The sequence below is a fragment of the Vespa velutina genome, chromosome 25, assembly GCF_912470025.1.
Source record: "Vespa velutina chromosome 25, iVesVel2.1, whole genome shotgun sequence".
Classification (NCBI taxonomy): domain Eukaryota; kingdom Metazoa; phylum Arthropoda; class Insecta; order Hymenoptera; family Vespidae; genus Vespa; species Vespa velutina.
Window position 1 is genome coordinate 941,239 of NC_062212.1, and position 17,500 is coordinate 958,738.

Below are 17,500 nucleotides of genomic sequence, written 5' to 3' on the forward strand. Positions count from 1 at the left end.
ATATATATATTTATATCTAATCTGCTTATCGTGGAGTCTAATGTTTGAGAATACTATATCGAAGAAAAAAAAAAAACATATATATATAAAAAAAAAAAGAAATTAATATATAATCCTTCACAATGGTGTCCTTCATTTTTTTTTTTTAAGACCCACAAATGATGTGCTTCATATATATATATATATATATATATATATATATATATATATATATATATATATATACTGAAACGTGCGCCATTGAATGTTACTCATTTATGAAAAAAAAAAAAAAAAGGAAAAAAAAATCACACAGACAGGAAAAATAAAAATTTACAATTCATCATGCGAATCTTTAGGTTCCATACTTGGATTGCATAGTGCCGGTGTTGCAAATTCCATTGCATATTCGCAACGGCTTGGTTCCATTACGGAAATAAGTTTATTTTCTTTGCCGCAAATTAAAGTAACTATCGTTGAACGTGCTGGACCATTCCAACATGTAAGACCCTTGTCATATTTCATTTTAGAATATTTATTAATCTGACCGCCTGACCATTCATTCCAATGTCCTAAACTAACCTCATTCCCACCAGATTTAGATCTTTGTGATGCTTTACCAAATAAACAAAGTGAATAAATATATTCTAAATCGGAATAATCGAAACATTCTCCATCCAATGTAACAAATTCATCCTCCTTTCCATAATCACGTTCTAATTTTTCCTCTAATCGTTTAATTTCTGCATTTAAATCATTAACCGCCTTTTCAGCTTCCTGATAACGTTCACGTGCACTTGTTGCTTCATCTATTAATACTTGAGTCTCTTCGTCATATTGTATCTCAGATTCTTGTTCTTCAATTTCTTTTTCATGTTCCTCCGTAGAAACATCCTCTTCTTCGACATTATCCTGTTCTTCTTTGTTATGTACCTTGTCCAAAGTTTCTTTTACATCTTCTTCTTCTTCTTCTATTCCTTCTTCTTCTTCTTCTTCTTCTTCTTCTTCTTCCTCATCTCCTTCCACATTCTCCTTTTCCTTCTTCTCCTCTTTTCCTTTAGATTTTGGTTGTTTGAATATACCTAAATGAAAATAATATGAAATAATTAAATAGATTATTAATAAAAGATTTGATTATTTAAATAATAACAATGTTGATATAAAAATGATTGACCTTGTTCAAGCATGACAAATGGTTTAATATTACCCCAAGCTGTTTCAATGAATTCTTTCATAGAAATTTCCTTTTGATTATTCAAAAAATACATTGCTTCCTCTTCGGTTACAACACCATTATGATCCTTATCGAATGTAACTCTGGTCTGTAATTCAGCTATTGTCACCGTATTACTATCATCAGAATCTAACATTTTAAAATAATCCATAGCTTCTGACTTAACAATCTCTTCTTTTTCAATAGTTTCTTCGGTGTGAATTTGTTCGGGCTCAACCGGTTTATATTTTTCCAAAGCTAATGTTTCTCTCTCTTCGGCTTGACTTTTTAATATCTCCTTTTCCTTTTTATTCCTAGTAGCTTCCTCATAATCTACCCATAATTTCATTAAATGTACCTGAGTATCACTTTTAATCTGTTTACCTTTACCAATCATTTCCATTCGTATTTTATTACCCTCCTTCTTTAATTCTTCAGCTTTTTGTGCCTCCAATCTAGCCTCTCTACCAAGATCATGACAATTATTAACGCATTGTTTATTAGAGGAATATTCATCGGTACCATCGCAACAATCACAAATACCATCGTTCACCCATGTAGACGGTACGTAAATAGATTTGTGTCCAAAATTTTTACAATAAAATGAACCATTTCTACAGGCAGACGTACCGGGTTCATCGCTACCATCACCGCAATCGCAATAATCATCATTGACATAATTGAACGGTATTAAAAGGCTACCATCGAGACATTCGAAATCACGCTCGGGATTATAAAGTGTACTTTTTGAAACAGGTATACCACGAATATGTAAAACCTGGGAGCCGGTTACGTGGCCAAATTTATCGAATAGATTGATACATACCAATATAATTAAATATAACGAATATTCTTTCATCCTCATCAGCATGCTTTATACCTGTTGCTATTTTGCGGGAGAATTACTCCACTTAAACCAATTTCTTTTCCTTTTTTTTTTCCTTTTTCTTCTTTTTTCTTTTTCCCCCTTCTTATTTCTATGTTAAATCCTTAAGTGTAAGTAACACTTTTCTTCTCTCCTTTTAACCCAAGAGGAACCCAACGGACAAAGTACCACACTACGAGTGAACAAAAGGGTGACTTTACATGGATATTCACGTATATACAACACAGAGAGAACTATTTCTCCATATATTCTCATACGTGTGTCCTGTCACAAGATAAAACGAAAGGAAATATAGATAAGAAGGGAAACCCGATACAAGATGGACGACGAATGTATCGAAGCGCCATGTTTGTTTCTTATCGAGATGGTTGCCTATCGATGTATCGAGCGCCATCTTTATTATCGAGATGATCGTCGGACATATACAGCGCCATCTATACATTATCAAGATGGCCGTCGAACAGTTATATCGAGTGACATCTTTGTTATCAAGATAGGTATAGGGTGCGTGCCGAGCGGACGCCATCTTCATTATCAAGATGGACGCTAAAGCGTCTCATTCGAGCGTTCTCATCTCATTTCCATATCTTCTCACGGAGGACGCTTATCTATAGTGAAATCATTTTTACGCTCATTTTTCATTTATATACATACATACATATATATATATATATATGTATATGTATGTATATAAATATATTTAAAGGTTATTTTTTATTTATTCCCTTTTGTATTTCTTCTTTTTTTTTTTTTTTGTATAGGTTATATTAATAATTCCATCGACACTTATACGTTCGTAAAATAAAAGTTTATATATATATATATATATTTGTGTGTGTGTGTGTGTGTGCGTTAGAAATCGAGATAAATAAAATTTTATGTATTGTATCATTATCGTGATAAATATACCACGTGACCAGTTAAAAATTACCGCACGCGACCAACAGACGATATCTTGTTTCCGTTGGTCCTTCTTCCTATATATTCACCTCTCTTTTCTCTCACTCCCCACCACGTCCCTGGCCTATCCCCCCCACCATTACCGGCCAGTATACATTAGAACTATTTTCACAGAATTTCGTGCAGTAGGCTACGTAGCCGCGAAGCTTAACTATCGAAGTGGTATATTTACGTACGATTTTAATCGTCTCGATTTTCTTCGTTTAACCATCCATCCATCCGTCCATCCATTCGTCCATCTTTTTTTTTCCACTCCTTCTTTTGTTTTCTCCTTAACCTTTTCTCTTTTTTTTTTTCTCTTGATTTTTATTTTTTCCTCTTTCACTCTCTCTCTCTCACTCTCCTTTTTTCCTTTACGTTCATTATTCAAAGATACGCGATTAATATTTTTCTTTTTCTCGCGATTAATATTATTAGCGTAGCAAAATAATATGAATAAATCGTCGAAAAAAGTTTGGTTAAGGGACGCCCGTTCGTAAGCTACGTAATAAGTCGAAACCATCACGGTTCGCTGCACTAATTCAATATACGTGAAAGTGTGTGTGCGTGTGCGTGTGTGTGTGTAAGAGAGAGATAGAGAGATAGAGAGATAGAAAGATAGAAAGAGAGAAAGATAGAAAGAGAGAAAGAGAAAGACAAATAGCAGACAGAGTAAGGTTTAATTTGAAAACTCAAATGCGTTGTTACGTATATATATATATATACATATATATTACGAACTTGGACATATATATTTATATATACGACGTTAAAACTACTTACAAAAAATATTTATATATATATATATATGAATGTGTCATCTACTAATGCATTTATGTTTTCCTTTTTCATAACTAGTTTTAATAATAAGTTACGCCAACGTAATACACGTATATATATATATTTTGTGGATGAACGTGATGGTAACCACATTTATGACTGGATTTTTATTAATGCATTCCTACAACCAAAACCTTGTCCTATTTTTATAAATTTATATATACATATATTTACATATGTATATGTACATATATATATATGTGTGTGTGTGTTTGTGTGTGTGGATACATTTGTAATCATCTGAACTAGAAATATATTTATTGTCATGTCATTTTGAAAAAAAAAAAAAAAAAAAAAAAAAAAAGTTTGCTTTACTTGTGAATTTATTTTATCATTGTTACATTTTAAACGATAATAATTGAAATAATCGTATAACATATAAAAGATTATAATATTATTTCGACCGATGTAAATCGATTATGTAATAAGTTTGACGTTAATGAGAGTATAATTTTCTTTTTTTTTTTCCTTGCATTTTCTTTTCTTCTTTTTTTTTTTTTTTTTTTCAGACATAAGTGTTATGAGCGGTGGTTTATCCATGTATGATGGTTTGGAGAAAGAGACAACATCAAATAATGGATTGGAAAATGTTAATGGAGGTAGTAAAAAATTGGCAAGAGGAATTTCTAGAGCTACAGAAAATGCCGCTATAGTTTCCTATGCACGTTCCCAATTTGCGACATTGGGATCATTGGATATGCCCGAATTTACATTTTCTTTACCCGACTTATCGGTATATCCAGGTATTGATATTAATATTGATCATAATTATATCATTACAATCAATTTATTTCCTTTTTACTTTTTATTTATTTATTTATTTATTTTTTTTTTATAGATTCGTTCCGTCAATTTTTGGAAAAGGATTTAATAGAAGGTGGATGTATGTCCTCGTTAGAAGCGGCAGGTAGATTGAATTGGTGGTGCGCCAGTAAAAATGGAAGTAACAGAGTTTTATGGCCATTAGCAACATCAGGCGATGGCAATTGTTTACTTCATGCAGCTTCACTTGGTATGTGGGGTTTCCATGATCGATTACTTACATTGAGAGAAACTTTGCATAATACATTGAACAAGGGAGAATATCGGCATGCTCTTTTTAGGTATGTAAAAATGTATATATATATATATATATTAGGTTGGAAACTATGAAACGGGTATTTTTCTTTAGTCATTTATATTCATTCAACGTCCGTTTCATAGTTTCCAATCTAATGAGTATCGAGTTGGAAAGTATGAAACGGGCGCTTTTGTTTAGTCATTTATTATCATTCAACGCCCGTTTCATAGTTTCCAATCATATCATTTCCAATGATATGTATATGTGATAAGAAAAATATTAATTAAAATATTATACTTTATAATTTATAATAGAAGATGGAAATGGCGTCAGATGGGTTTAAATGCTGTCTCAGGTTTGTCTTATACGGAAGCCGAATGGTTATCTGAATGGCAAACAATAGTGGATATGGCATCACCAATAATTAGGAATCAAACGGCCACTTCTTATCAAAGTCTTGAAGAAGTAAACAATATAATAACATTTGTATATTTTGTAATATAATTTCTTATCTCTCTCTCTCTCTCTCACTCTCTATTTTTTTTTGTTTTGTTTTTTTTTTTTCTTTTTAAATCTTATAAATCATCTGATTCAGGTACACGTATTGGCATTGGCACATGTTTTAAGAAGACCTATAATAGTAATTGCGGAAACAATGTTAAAAGATGCAGAAGGAGTGGCATTGGCTCCAATACCATTTGGAGGTGTATATTTACCATTAGAAATATCATCTGCTAATTGTCATAGAACTCCTTTATTATTGGCTTATCATTCTGCACATTTCTCACCGTTGGTTACCGTACATGGACATAATGACATTGGCGATGATAATAATGAAGGTGTTAGTATACCATTGGTTGATCCTGACACTGGTCAAATATTACCAGTTTTATTCGCTGTAGATCCTGGTCCTGATTGGGATTGGATCGATGGATCACGTGATTTATTGACCTGCGAACAAAGCACGGTAATAATTTACAGATATCAATTTAATTATAACATTTATATATCGTTGATGTGATTTTTTTAAATAGGTTTACAAATCATTGTGTTTTTTTTCTTTTTTTTAAAATGTATACACAAATATAGATGGAGATATTGATAAGAGATTATTTAGACTGTGAATATGTTAATTTCACGTCGGAGGATATAGATAGGTTGTCCGATACAGATGGTTCCTTGTCAAAGACAGCTAAACAATTATTAGGAGTTGCTAAACAATTTGGATCGATTGGTAAATCAATGAGTAAAAAATTTTGGTTCGCAAAAAGGCCAAAAAGTCCGCCATCATCTTCAAGCGGTTGTAATTCTACGGAAGGATTGTTATGCATCAAAATGAAAAGTAGACGTCATCAATATGTCGATCAGATGTTACAAAATTATCTCGAATGTGCCCATGACAGGTTAATTAATTAAATAATTAATTAATTAATTAATTAATTGTAATTTTCATTATAAATCTTAGTCAATAATATATCTCATTGGTCTAGGTATGTTCAAGATCATCAATTGGACGAAACTGGTTGTGAAATGAATTATGGTGCAGGGAAATCAAAATTCTATGCTGCGAGTGATCATGGTAGTCATGCAAGTGTCAGCAAATTATTACCAACGCATCCAAATAAAGACCGTACGCTTTATCTTTCAAGGTACATTAATAATAATGTATATTAAAATCAATCGTCATTAGATTATTATTATTATTATTAATAGTAGTAATAGTAATAGTAGTAATAGTTATATTGCTGTTGTTATCATTGTTCTTGAAAAGTATATATATCAATTATCTTTCTCATAGATCAACATTCTATAATGATCATACGTCGCCTGAAAAGGGTGATCGACAGTCATGGAATAGTAATTTGCGGGTATGTCTTTGCAAAATAGAGCGTACATACATACATATATATATATATATATAGTTAATATTTTATTTAGATATATATATATTTATATGAAAAAAAAAAAAAAAAAAAAAATTTACAAATTAAAAAGAAAATGGAATGCTAATATAAAATATGTATTTATATTCAATTTTTCTTGTTCTTTTTTTTTTATTTTTTTTTTTTTTTTTTTTTATCTTTTTTTTTGTTTGTTTTTTTAGGCTTGCGTAAAGGAATGTCGCAGTGAACATTGCCAATTTTTTGGCTCACCAGAAAATGAATATTATTGTTCGCAATGTTGGGCTAATCGACGTTATTGCTGAACACAACTGCGTTTCTTTTATTTTATTTTATGTCCTTTTCTTTTTTTTTTCTTTTTTTTTTTTCCCATCTTCCTTGTAACAAAGCATGACAATAATCATGATTAAAAAAGAAAAAAACCACCGAATAGCATACATACATATATATATATATATATATATATATATATATATATACATATATATATATACATATATATATATACATATATATATATACATATATATATATATATATATAAAGAAATTAAGTTCTTCGTTAATATGAATCATATAAATCAATCATAAAATAGAAAATTTATCTTTCCTCTTCGTTATCATTCTTTGTACTCTATCTCTCTATCTCTCTCTCTCTCTCTCTTTCTTTCTTTCTCGCTCCTTATTTTTTTTCTCTCTCTCTCTCTCGCTCTTTATTTATTTATTAACATTCTCATTGATTCATTAAAATTAAAAATGCATATCGTACAATATGTATCCAATAATCATAGCCGATATAATGTTCTTTATACAACAGAGAACGCCTTTCCTACATGTTATAGCCAAAACCAAAAGTGAAAAAAAAAAGAACACAAAATAGAAAGAAAAAAAAAAACATACAAAAAGAAAAAAAAGGCAAAAAAGTGTTTCAAGAGATTATATATTTTTCAAATACTGCTGATTCAATAATAATATAATATAAAAATATTGATCAAATACTGCTTATATATATATATATATATATATATATATATATATATATGTACATATATGTACATGTGCCTTTTTTGTGTTATTCATTATAAATATAAAATATATACATTTAAAGACTAATAATTAACTAACAATACTCAATGTGAATCAGTACAATGGATATTAGGATGTGTATGTATGTGTATGTATATACATATATATATGTATATATGTATATGTATATATATTTACATACATACATATATACTGCAACGACCACACTAACGATTTCATTTATAACGCTCTGTACTTATTTAATCTTGCTTTGAACATTTATTCTTATGATAATAAAAATAATAATAATAATAATTATAATAATATTAATATTAATAATCATAATAATAATAATAATAATAATAATAATAATAATAATAATAATAATAATAATAATAAAAACTCGCGTATAATGAACGATCGATTTCATTTGTCGTAACAAAAAAAAAAAAAAAAAAAATCGTAATCATCGATCGGCCAACGTTGTTTGCATTGTAAAATTGTGTGAAAAATAAAGGAAAAATATTTTTTTACACATCGTGTAATTGTATGGTTGAAGTTTATGATAATATTGATCATGTAAGATATTACACAAAGTTGAAAAAAATGGGAAGACAGAGGGATGTTAATTATTAATTATTCGCAAGAGAAGAATTTTTATTTAATTATGATTAATTAGTAGATACATTAGTAGACATTAATCCAAGAATTGTATTAAGCGTGAAATTTATTGTTATAATGGCCTCCCCCCGCACCCCTCACTCTAATAATTTATATATAATATATTTTAAATATTAATTTTATTGTTAATGTAGATATATATATATATATATTTTTTTCTTTCTTAATAATTTATAATTATTATTAATCACAATATTTAATAAAAAAAAAACATTATATATATATATATATTATTATTATTATTATTATATATATATTTTTTTTTTTTTATATTAATTTTGATCGACATTAATTTCATATTAAATTAATTGAAGAAATTAAATAAAAATGATGAAACAAAAGTGAAACAAAATTTGCAAAAAAGAAAAAAGAAAAAAGAACAACTTTACTTTGGTATATTAAATTCTGATTAAATACATTTTTGAATGTGTATGTGTATGTGTGAATAAAGATAGAATTAAAATTAATTTTACTGTCACTTTTTTTTTTTATTTATTTATTTATTTCTTTCTTTTTTCTTCAGTATTAGTTAATAAATGTATATTATAATTATCTTTTTATTCTAATTACAATAATATAATTACAATATTTATTTCAATTGAAATTAATTGTTTGTGTGTCTGTGTGTATGTGTGTTTGTGTATAAATCAAAGAAAAAAGAAAAAAAGAAAGAAAAGGAAAAAAAAATCATAGGGAAAAAAATCAGTCTAAAATTTCAATATTAAATTATAAATCAATAATGAAATATATTTACATTAATATTTACAATATATTATATAAATTAATAACATCATTATAAACATAATATTATGATAACGTTAATGCACACATACATACATGCATATATATATATATATATATATATATATATATATATATATATATATATAATATATTTTTATTAATTAATAACATCATAGTAATTTAAAAAAGAAAATAAAAATGAAAGAAGTGTAAAAATATTATTAAAAATTCATTCAAATTGTTCTCAACATTTTTATTATATCAATTAATTAATTAATTAATTAATTTATTTATTTATTTATATAATTATTATAAATTAATTCACTCAAATATCTTTCTCTCCCTCTCCCTCTCTCTCTCTCTCTATCTCTCTCTCTTTCTTTCTCTCTCTCTCTCTCTTTCTCTCTTTCTCTCTGACGGATGCTAAAAGCAATTTCTCTCTCTCATATACACACACACACATATAGAACATTACTAGTCAGAAACTAAGCGTAATTTGTGGCTTGTAATACCGTTCTGGTAGTTTGTAACGTCGTACGGGACATGTAAGTACGTTAAAACGGAGAAAAGGGATTGGAGGAAGGGATGGAAGAGAGGGGTGGAGGGGATGGTGGTTGAGAAGCTGAAAGGATAAGGGTTGAACTGTAGTGACAACCACATTTTCCACATCTACGACATGTTTTCTAGCCATTTAATGAAATCAATACACACACACACACAGACACAAAAATATCAATTTACCAATACACACATTCATTATATTTAATTGAAGAAAAATATTAGAATAATTAAATGATTTTTTCTCTTCTTCTATTTTTTCTTTTTTTTTTTTTTCTTTTTTAGGTAAATGAAAAGTAATAAAAAAAAAGAAAGAAAGAAGAAAAGAGGGAGGAAGGTATTAAAGATTTGAATAAACTGCAACGAGTTAATACATTATGCAGTAGGGTTAAGGGTTGCTTCGAAAAAAAAAAAAGAGTGGGGGGGATGCACGTTCATTTTGCATGGGTCGGTCATAAGGTTACTTCGGCGTAGCATACAGCGTGTGATGGTGGTGATCGTAGTGGTGGTAATAGGGGTTGGAGGGGGAGGATGATAGGGAGAGTTCTATGGTGTGCGCTTGGGGGACTGGGGGGGGGGGAAGGACGAGGGGGTTGAAGTTACTATACTTTGGGGACTTGTAAGAATGTTTCCGACGAATTCTTCGAAAACATTTTCTCGTTACCTCCCTTTTCCTTCTGCTGCATGGATTTGAAATTTTTATGATGAAACTTAAGAAAAAAAAAAAAAAAAAAACAAAAAACAAAAAAAACAAAAACAAAAAAAAAAGAAGAAAAGAAAAGAAAAAAAAAAAAGATATATCTATGGTCGTCTTGGGAGTAATTCGAAAGAAATTGGACGTCCGTATTCGTTCTTTTTTTTTCCTTTTTTTTTTGTTTTTTCTTTTTTTTGTTTTTCCTCATTTTTTCTTCTGTCTTGTTTTATTTGGCCCTTTTTTTTCTCTTCCTCTGTTTTTTATTTTTTTGTTTTTTTTTTTAAATTTTAAATTATACCGGTAACCAATGAAAATTAATAATTATAATATTAAGTATTGTAAAAACGAGCGAGTTATAGAGAAACTGATTGTCTTTTTAAATTTGTTTTATCATTGAAATTGATTTTATATATATATATATATATATATATATGTGAGATTATTTAATTTAAAAAGAGGAACAAAATATTATTATTATTATTATTATTATTTTTATTATTATTAGTTATTATTAATTTTTTATTTTGTATTATCGAGAATAAAAAGTAAAGAGAAGGATTATTATTTTTAATTTACATTATTATTATTATTATTATTATTATTATTATTATTATTATTATTAATAATTTTCATTTCGAATTATTCCATCGAGAAAAGAAAAATAAAGGAAAGGATTATTATTATTAATTAAAATAATAATATTTATTATTATTGTTAATTTAAATTATTTAATTAAAAAAAAAATATTATACTTAATATAAATTATTTCAATTTTTTATTCTCATTCTCTCTTTCTCTCTCTTTCTCTCTCTCTCTCTCTCTCTCTTTCATCTATTCCTCCGTTAAATTTTTTATTTTATTTTTTGCTTTTTTCTTTCTTCTTTTTCCTTTTTTCTTTTTTTCTTTCTTTTTTTTTTTTCCTTTTTTTTTTTTTTGTACGTCAACTTCGTTACTGGAGAAAAGTAAATTCCGAGGAAAAAGAGGGTCGTATTCTGTTATAAGGGTGAAGAGATAGTAACACAGGGGGTAAAATGGGAGCAACGTTGGGGAAGCAAACAGGGAGAGGACTGAGGTGTCGGCCAAACAAAGATAAAGGTGTACCAAAAGGGGCAGAAAAGAATTGCTAAGGAAGAAGAAAGAAGAAGAAGAAGATGAAAAAAAAAAAAACGAAAAGAAAAGAAGAATTTCCCTTATTATTTCTTTTTTTTTTTTTTTTTTTTTTTTATTTTTTTTTTTATTATCCCTCGATAAACCTCTCACACAATTACACACGTAGGAGGTTATTTTTTCTTTTTAAAATTTTTTTTTGTTTCTTTTTTTTTTTTCAATCTATCCGACAATAAAATAATTTTACGATTAAAGGAAAAGAAAAAGAAAAAAAAGAAAAGAAAAAAAGCTCCCTGAGACAATTCTCAGTATCATTAAAATTAATCGATCTGAGAGTTAGGAAGAGGGATGATAGAAAGGGTGAAGTGATAGAAAAATGAAAATTAATAGGAAAAAAATACTAAACACGAGAACATTTTTCACCTTTTCTTGATTTCCTGAACGTTACCGAGTAACAGTAAAAAAAATTGCACGATCTTCAAAAAGACCAAATCACCTGACCCTTCATCCAATCATTCTCTCTCTCTCTCTCTCTCTTTTTTCTTTTTTTTCTCTTTCTTTTTTATTATTATTTTTTTTCTTTTTCTTTTTTTTTTTCTTTTTTTTTTATTACTTTACAACGGTCGATTCCCTCAGCGCCAAAAAGGGAAGAAGTGGTAGATACGAGTTCAGGAAGGACGGAGGGATGGATGGTTGGGTGGGGGGTGGTTTGGAGATAGCGAAACGAGGGTTGAATGGCCGTTCGCTAAATTATCAGGTAGAAAGAGGGGAAAATCGGCTGCAATCCTTAAACAGCCCAGCTGCAAATATTGAATATATATATGTATATTACATACACATTCAAATTCTTACTCACACGTATATATATGTATAAGTTGATGAAAAATTTTCTAGATATGAGTAAAAGATGTTAATCGAATTGAGATTGAAAGGGTGATGGTATACGGTACACGCAAGATAAAATTCCCTGATGATTAGAAAGAGATATAATTATTTCATCCCCTACCTCCACCAATCCCTCTCATCCCTTCTTCGAGATCGTTCGTTTTAATTTCTTTTTATTTATTTCTTTTCTCTTTTCTATGTACGATCATACTAATACTAATAACACAGAATATGTTCGGTCACGAAGTATTAATCAATTAATTAATTGATATTACGTATCTTTTTCTTTTTTTTTTTTTTTTTTCTTTTTTTTAATGTTTCGAAAGATAGTAATTAATTTTTAATATCATTTAGGAACTTTTGATTATTCCCTCACCTAAAAACTTTTTAGTCCACCCTATATATATATATATATTTATATATTTATATATGTTTATATATATATATATATATGTGTGTGTATATTTCTCTTTACCTATTCATCTTTCAATCTCTCTTTCTCTTACTGCGCACGTTCAACCCTCGCTAACCACCCCCCTATGTCTACCTATTCTCGTCTCTCAGCTAACACCCAAAATCCACCCTCCACCCTCTTCGTTCTCTCGTCGATCTGCTCATCGGAAATCATTGCCACGCCGCCATTGTCAGCCGTCGAGGCACATTAGATTGGCTTCGACCCAATACTACCACCGATTTCCCAATTCATCCCTTGTAGAATCGCATTATTCGGATTATTCGATAGCCGTTGCGCGTCCCTTTGGCTAGATCGAAAATAAGAGAGACTTTACGAACGTTTGGGGCTGCCCGAGATTTTCGGGGAGAAAAAAAGCCTCTCGTTAGACTTTTATCACCCTATCTCTATGTGATATGTGTGTGTGTATTATATGTGTGAGGAAATATGTATGTGTTTATGTGCTATATGTATTGTATTCTTTGACGTAAGATAATGCGTAAGATAATTTCTCAATCAAGTGACATACAATTTTTTCCTCATACATTTATTGATAATGATCCATAGATCCATAGATTCAAAGATTTATGCAAATGAGATCAATCTTGTAGATAATAGATAATAATAGGATTAATCATACGTTTCTCATTAGTTTTCAGGTTATAAGTAAATTTTTATTAATCGATTAATTAATTCTATCAAATAGAATATATTTACTGAGAGAAAAATTTTTTTTTTATTAATTCACTTCGATCGTTCAGATATAATGAATTTATTAAAATTTAACACATTACAATTTTATTCGTAGAATTGTAATTATTATTTTTACAACGGTGTACAAAATAGAAAAAAGATTTTTCGATAAATTTTACTTTTTCTGTTCTCCTTTTTTCTCTTTTTCTTTTCTTTTTGTTTTTCTTTTTTGATTTATCTAATTTACGTGATCACATGTATTTTTGGAATTTGTTAAATTTCGTAATAAATCAATAATCAATCGTCAAGACAAATAATGTTTCAAGTATAAAGAAAAATAATGATTTATTTTTTTCATTTTTTTTAATTCTTTTTCTCTTTTTTTTTTTTTTTTTTTTTTTTTTTTTTTTTGAATCAAAATCGTCATTCAGTTAGATCACGGAAAGGAAGCATCTTACCGGATGGATATTTCATCCCCTCGTACCACCCACCATCCCTCTCCCGGACACCGATGAGGGACGATGAAAAGTAGAGTAACCATAGATGGATAATAAGGGGATGAGAAAGGAATGGATTGTGGAAGAATTGGGTGAGATGGATACAGATGAGATGAGGTCGTGTAGATAGAGGGGAGAGGGCGGGATGCGGAGAAGTAGAACATTTGATATCATTTTCCAACCAAAAGCGAATGAAATTTTAATATTTAATTAGCTAACATTTCTAGGAAATCTACACTTCGTGTTCCTGTCTACATCCCTTCCTATCCCCTCCCCCGCCTTCCCCATCCCCTCCCCCGTCTTCCCCATCCCCTCCCCCGTCTTCCCCATCCCCTCCATTCCCTCCCTCATCTAAATCTTTTTCTTTCGTTTTTCAAGGCCGTTCAGAGGTTTTACCAAGAGGTATGAAAGGTGGGGAGGGGGTAGAGGAGGAGGAGGAGGAGGAAGAGGAGGAGGAGGATGATGATGATGATGGTGATGATGAGGGATGAGATAGTTGAGTGTGAGGAGAAGAGGAGGAATATTAAATATCTTCGGGGAACGAGTGGTAATGGTGATGGTGGGGTTAGGGGGAGGTGGTGTTAAAGGGAATGAGAATAGGGGATTAGGGGTTTGAGAAAGAGATAGATAGAGAAGAAATTCGTTGAGATGTCCGCGGAAACCTATTTGAATCTTTTAACAGTGCCTAGAGGCTTCGAAAGCATTGACCAACTAACTGGTATGCAGGAAAAAAGAAGAGAAAGAGTGAATCAAAGAGGGAAAGAGGAAAAGAGATGGATTAAAGAAATGAGAATAGTGATAATAAATATTTTATAAGAGGTATCCTTAATGTTTTATGTTCATGTAACGTGTAACACCCTATGCAATATGTCAATGATATGTAACACCGATGTAAACGATCTAACTCTGCCGTATATAATTGTAGAGATTGATAAAATATGAATATATAGACATGAACATGTTCTTCATAAATACGAACATGTTCTTCGTGAATATGAACATACGAACATGTTTTTCATTAACGTGAACACTCGTACATGTTCTTTATGAACATGAACACACGAACATGTTCTTCATGAACATGAACACTCGAACATGTCCTTTATGAACGTGAACACGCGAACATGTTTTTCATGAATATGATTTTTGTGAACGTGAACACACGAACATGTTTTTGAATGAATATGATCTTCGTGAACATGTTCTTAATGTGCACGAAGAAATGAACATGTTCCTAATGAACATTAATACATGAAAGAAAGACATTGACATAAACGCACGAATACGAACAGATTAATATGAACATATGAACTTGAATATATGAACATGTATATAAATAAGAGAAAATACAATTTCTTGGAGGGGGTTACATTGGCCGTAGACTTGAGTATAGGACGAAGGGTTGACTCGCTTCCGGTAGAAAACTGGTGGCACGAAGGGTAGTACGTTGTTACGTCATGTGTGAAATTACTATCACCCACCCTTAATACTCTCACCCCGTCGTGTCTCACGTGCGCGCATCCCTAAAGTACATCCATCCGTCTGTCTCTCTCTCTCTCTCTCTCTCTCTCTCTCTCTCTCTTTCTCTCTTACTAAACAAGAGAGAAAAAAAAGAAACAGAGAGAGAGAGAAGTTTCAGTGATTTCGAAAACTACCCTTAACGTTGAACAAAATAAAAATATATTTTTCTCAATTCTTTTTATGAATGATATTATAATTAAAAATTTATTTATTATTATTAATTAAATATTGAATAAAATAAAAGAAAAAGAAGGAAGAAAAATATTTATACGCTTTATTATATTTTCTTTTAATTATTGTTAAATATAATTTGATAAAATATTAAAGCAATAATTGCGATTTTATTTCTAACACGTTCTTGTTTAATAATTCTTTTTTCTAATTAATTTCAATATTAAAAAGAATAATAATATTCAATAGATTATTATTATTATTACTTTTTTTTTTTTTTTTTTTTTAATTTAATTTCCAGGTAATCTCAATATGAAAAAAGGAAAAAGAAAAGAAAAATAATAATAAAAATAAAAATAATAATAATAATAATAATAATAAGTGTCAAAATGGAAATAGAGGAGTGGGGATAAAAAGAAGCTGTAGTGGGGAGGGGGATGATCATACGTTTCTGTTCAAGAACGGTCAGCGTACGAACGAGATTAATAAATATTAGAGAGGCGTGGGTGGCTCGAGGGAATGCACATGATTTAAAGAGGCGCATGCTGGTGAGCGTTTAATAAATAAGCTCATGTGCTCTCGTTGACCGGACTCATCTCTCCCTCTTCCTCTCCTATTTTCTCTTTCACCCTCTTCCCATCCCTCCACCATCCCCCTTCCCTTCTCTTCTCTTTCTCACTGTGTCTGTCTCGTCCAGTACGCAAAATTACTCTCATGGAAATTGTACTTCCCTAAAAAACTTTCTCCCTTTTGTTTGCCTTTCACTTTTTTTTTTTACCCCTTCCCCTTTCTACTTTTATTTTTATTCTATTTTATTTTTTGTTCTTCTTCTTCTTTTCCTTTTTTTTTCTTTTTTAATTCTCTTTTTTTTTCATTTCTTTTTTTTCATGTTTTTTTTTTTTGCTACCACCGACCCCCTCCTCCCACCCCCTTTTACTCTTTATTTCGCATTGAAAAATTCTACCCTTACGTGATATCGAACTCATTTGAATTATTTCTTCTACTGAACAATAACTGACGAGCACAGGGTACAAAACGAGGAATAACGTCGAAAGGTTCAATTGACCCAACGCTGGGTTTTATTATTATTTTCTTCAGTTTTGTTTCTTCTTTTTTCTTTGTTATTTTTTTTTTTCTTTTTTTTTTTCTATTTAACTTAATTTAATTCAATTTAGAAAATAAGAAAAAAGAAAAAAGAAAGAACAATTAATTTGATTTTAATCTATTGAATTTAATTTTTGGCAAATATTTCCAAATTCTAAAGTTTTTGCCATTGTTCCAGTTCAAAAGTCTTATTTGAAAAAATGTAGAAACGTCGAGAAATAAGTAGAAAAAAAGAAAAATATTTTTCTCAATATGTCCAGAAACGTTACAAAATATATTATCATTTCCCCCTCCACTCTGTCCCTGTCCTTCCTCCGCCACCATCAACCACCCACCCACCCCATCTCCTATCCTCACGTATATAAATTACGTAAATTACGTCGAATCTTTTTCGTTATATATTTTAGGAAAAGGAGAGGTAAAATAAAAGGACAAGGACAAATAAAAAGGAAAAATGGCTGCGTCGTCGTAAAAAAAACTACATATATACGTAGAACATCGTATCTACGTAATTCTTACTGTGGGACAATCGGTTAAAATGGAATTAAACG

At 29.8% G+C, this 17,500-nt stretch overlaps 2 protein-coding genes across 6 annotated transcripts; one reads left to right on the forward strand and one right to left on the reverse strand.

Annotated features, from left to right (window-relative positions):
• Positions 1 to 209: 209 nt before the first annotated feature.
• LOC124957333 (glucosidase 2 subunit beta) lies at positions 210 to 2,673 on the reverse strand. Its single transcript, XM_047514297.1, has 2 exons — positions 1,154 to 2,673; positions 210 to 1,061 (listed from the first exon to the last, which is right to left on the reverse strand). The coding sequence occupies exons 1-2, from the start codon at positions 2,061 to 2,063 to the stop codon at positions 313 to 315; spliced, it is 1,659 nt and encodes a 552-aa protein (XP_047370253.1). The 5' UTR covers positions 2,064 to 2,673; the 3' UTR covers positions 210 to 312.
• A 373-nt stretch (positions 2,674 to 3,046) lies between these two features.
• LOC124957332 (OTU domain-containing protein 7B-like) lies at positions 3,047 to 7,260 on the forward strand. 5 transcript variants are annotated; one of them, XM_047514292.1, is made up of 9 exons: positions 3,047 to 3,200; positions 4,367 to 4,600; positions 4,696 to 4,960; positions 5,232 to 5,382; positions 5,513 to 5,884; positions 6,007 to 6,320; positions 6,408 to 6,566; positions 6,716 to 6,785; positions 7,022 to 7,260. In XM_047514292.1, exons 2-9 carry the CDS (start codon positions 4,378 to 4,380, stop codon positions 7,121 to 7,123), a joined length of 1,656 nt encoding a protein of 551 aa, XP_047370248.1. In that variant the 5' UTR covers positions 3,047 to 3,200; positions 4,367 to 4,377; the 3' UTR covers positions 7,124 to 7,260. The 5 variants fall into 5 exon arrangements, with proteins under 5 accessions (XP_047370248.1, XP_047370249.1, XP_047370250.1 ...); XM_047514296.1 differs by having other exon boundaries at positions 3,105 to 3,210; XM_047514295.1 differs by having other exon boundaries at positions 3,115 to 3,689.
• The last annotated feature ends 10,240 nt before the right edge of the window (positions 7,261 to 17,500 follow it).

Coding starts and splice junctions, on each gene's coding strand:
- LOC124957333 (XM_047514297.1), bottom strand. CDS start 2,063: ATGCTGATGAGGATGAAAGAATATTCGTTATATTTAATTATATTGGTA. Junction 1,062..1,153: donor ATTTGTCATGCTTGAACAAG/GTCAATCATTTT, acceptor ATTTTCATTTAG/GTATATTCAAACAACCAAAA.
- LOC124957332 (XM_047514292.1), top strand. CDS start 4,378: ATGAGCGGTGGTTTATCCATGTATGATGGTTTGGAGAAAGAGACAACA. Junction 4,601..4,695: donor CGACTTATCGGTATATCCAG/GTATTGATATTA, acceptor TTTTTTTTATAG/ATTCGTTCCGTCAATTTTTG. Junction 6,567..6,715: donor CGTACGCTTTATCTTTCAAG/GTACATTAATAA, acceptor TCTTTCTCATAG/ATCAACATTCTATAATGATC.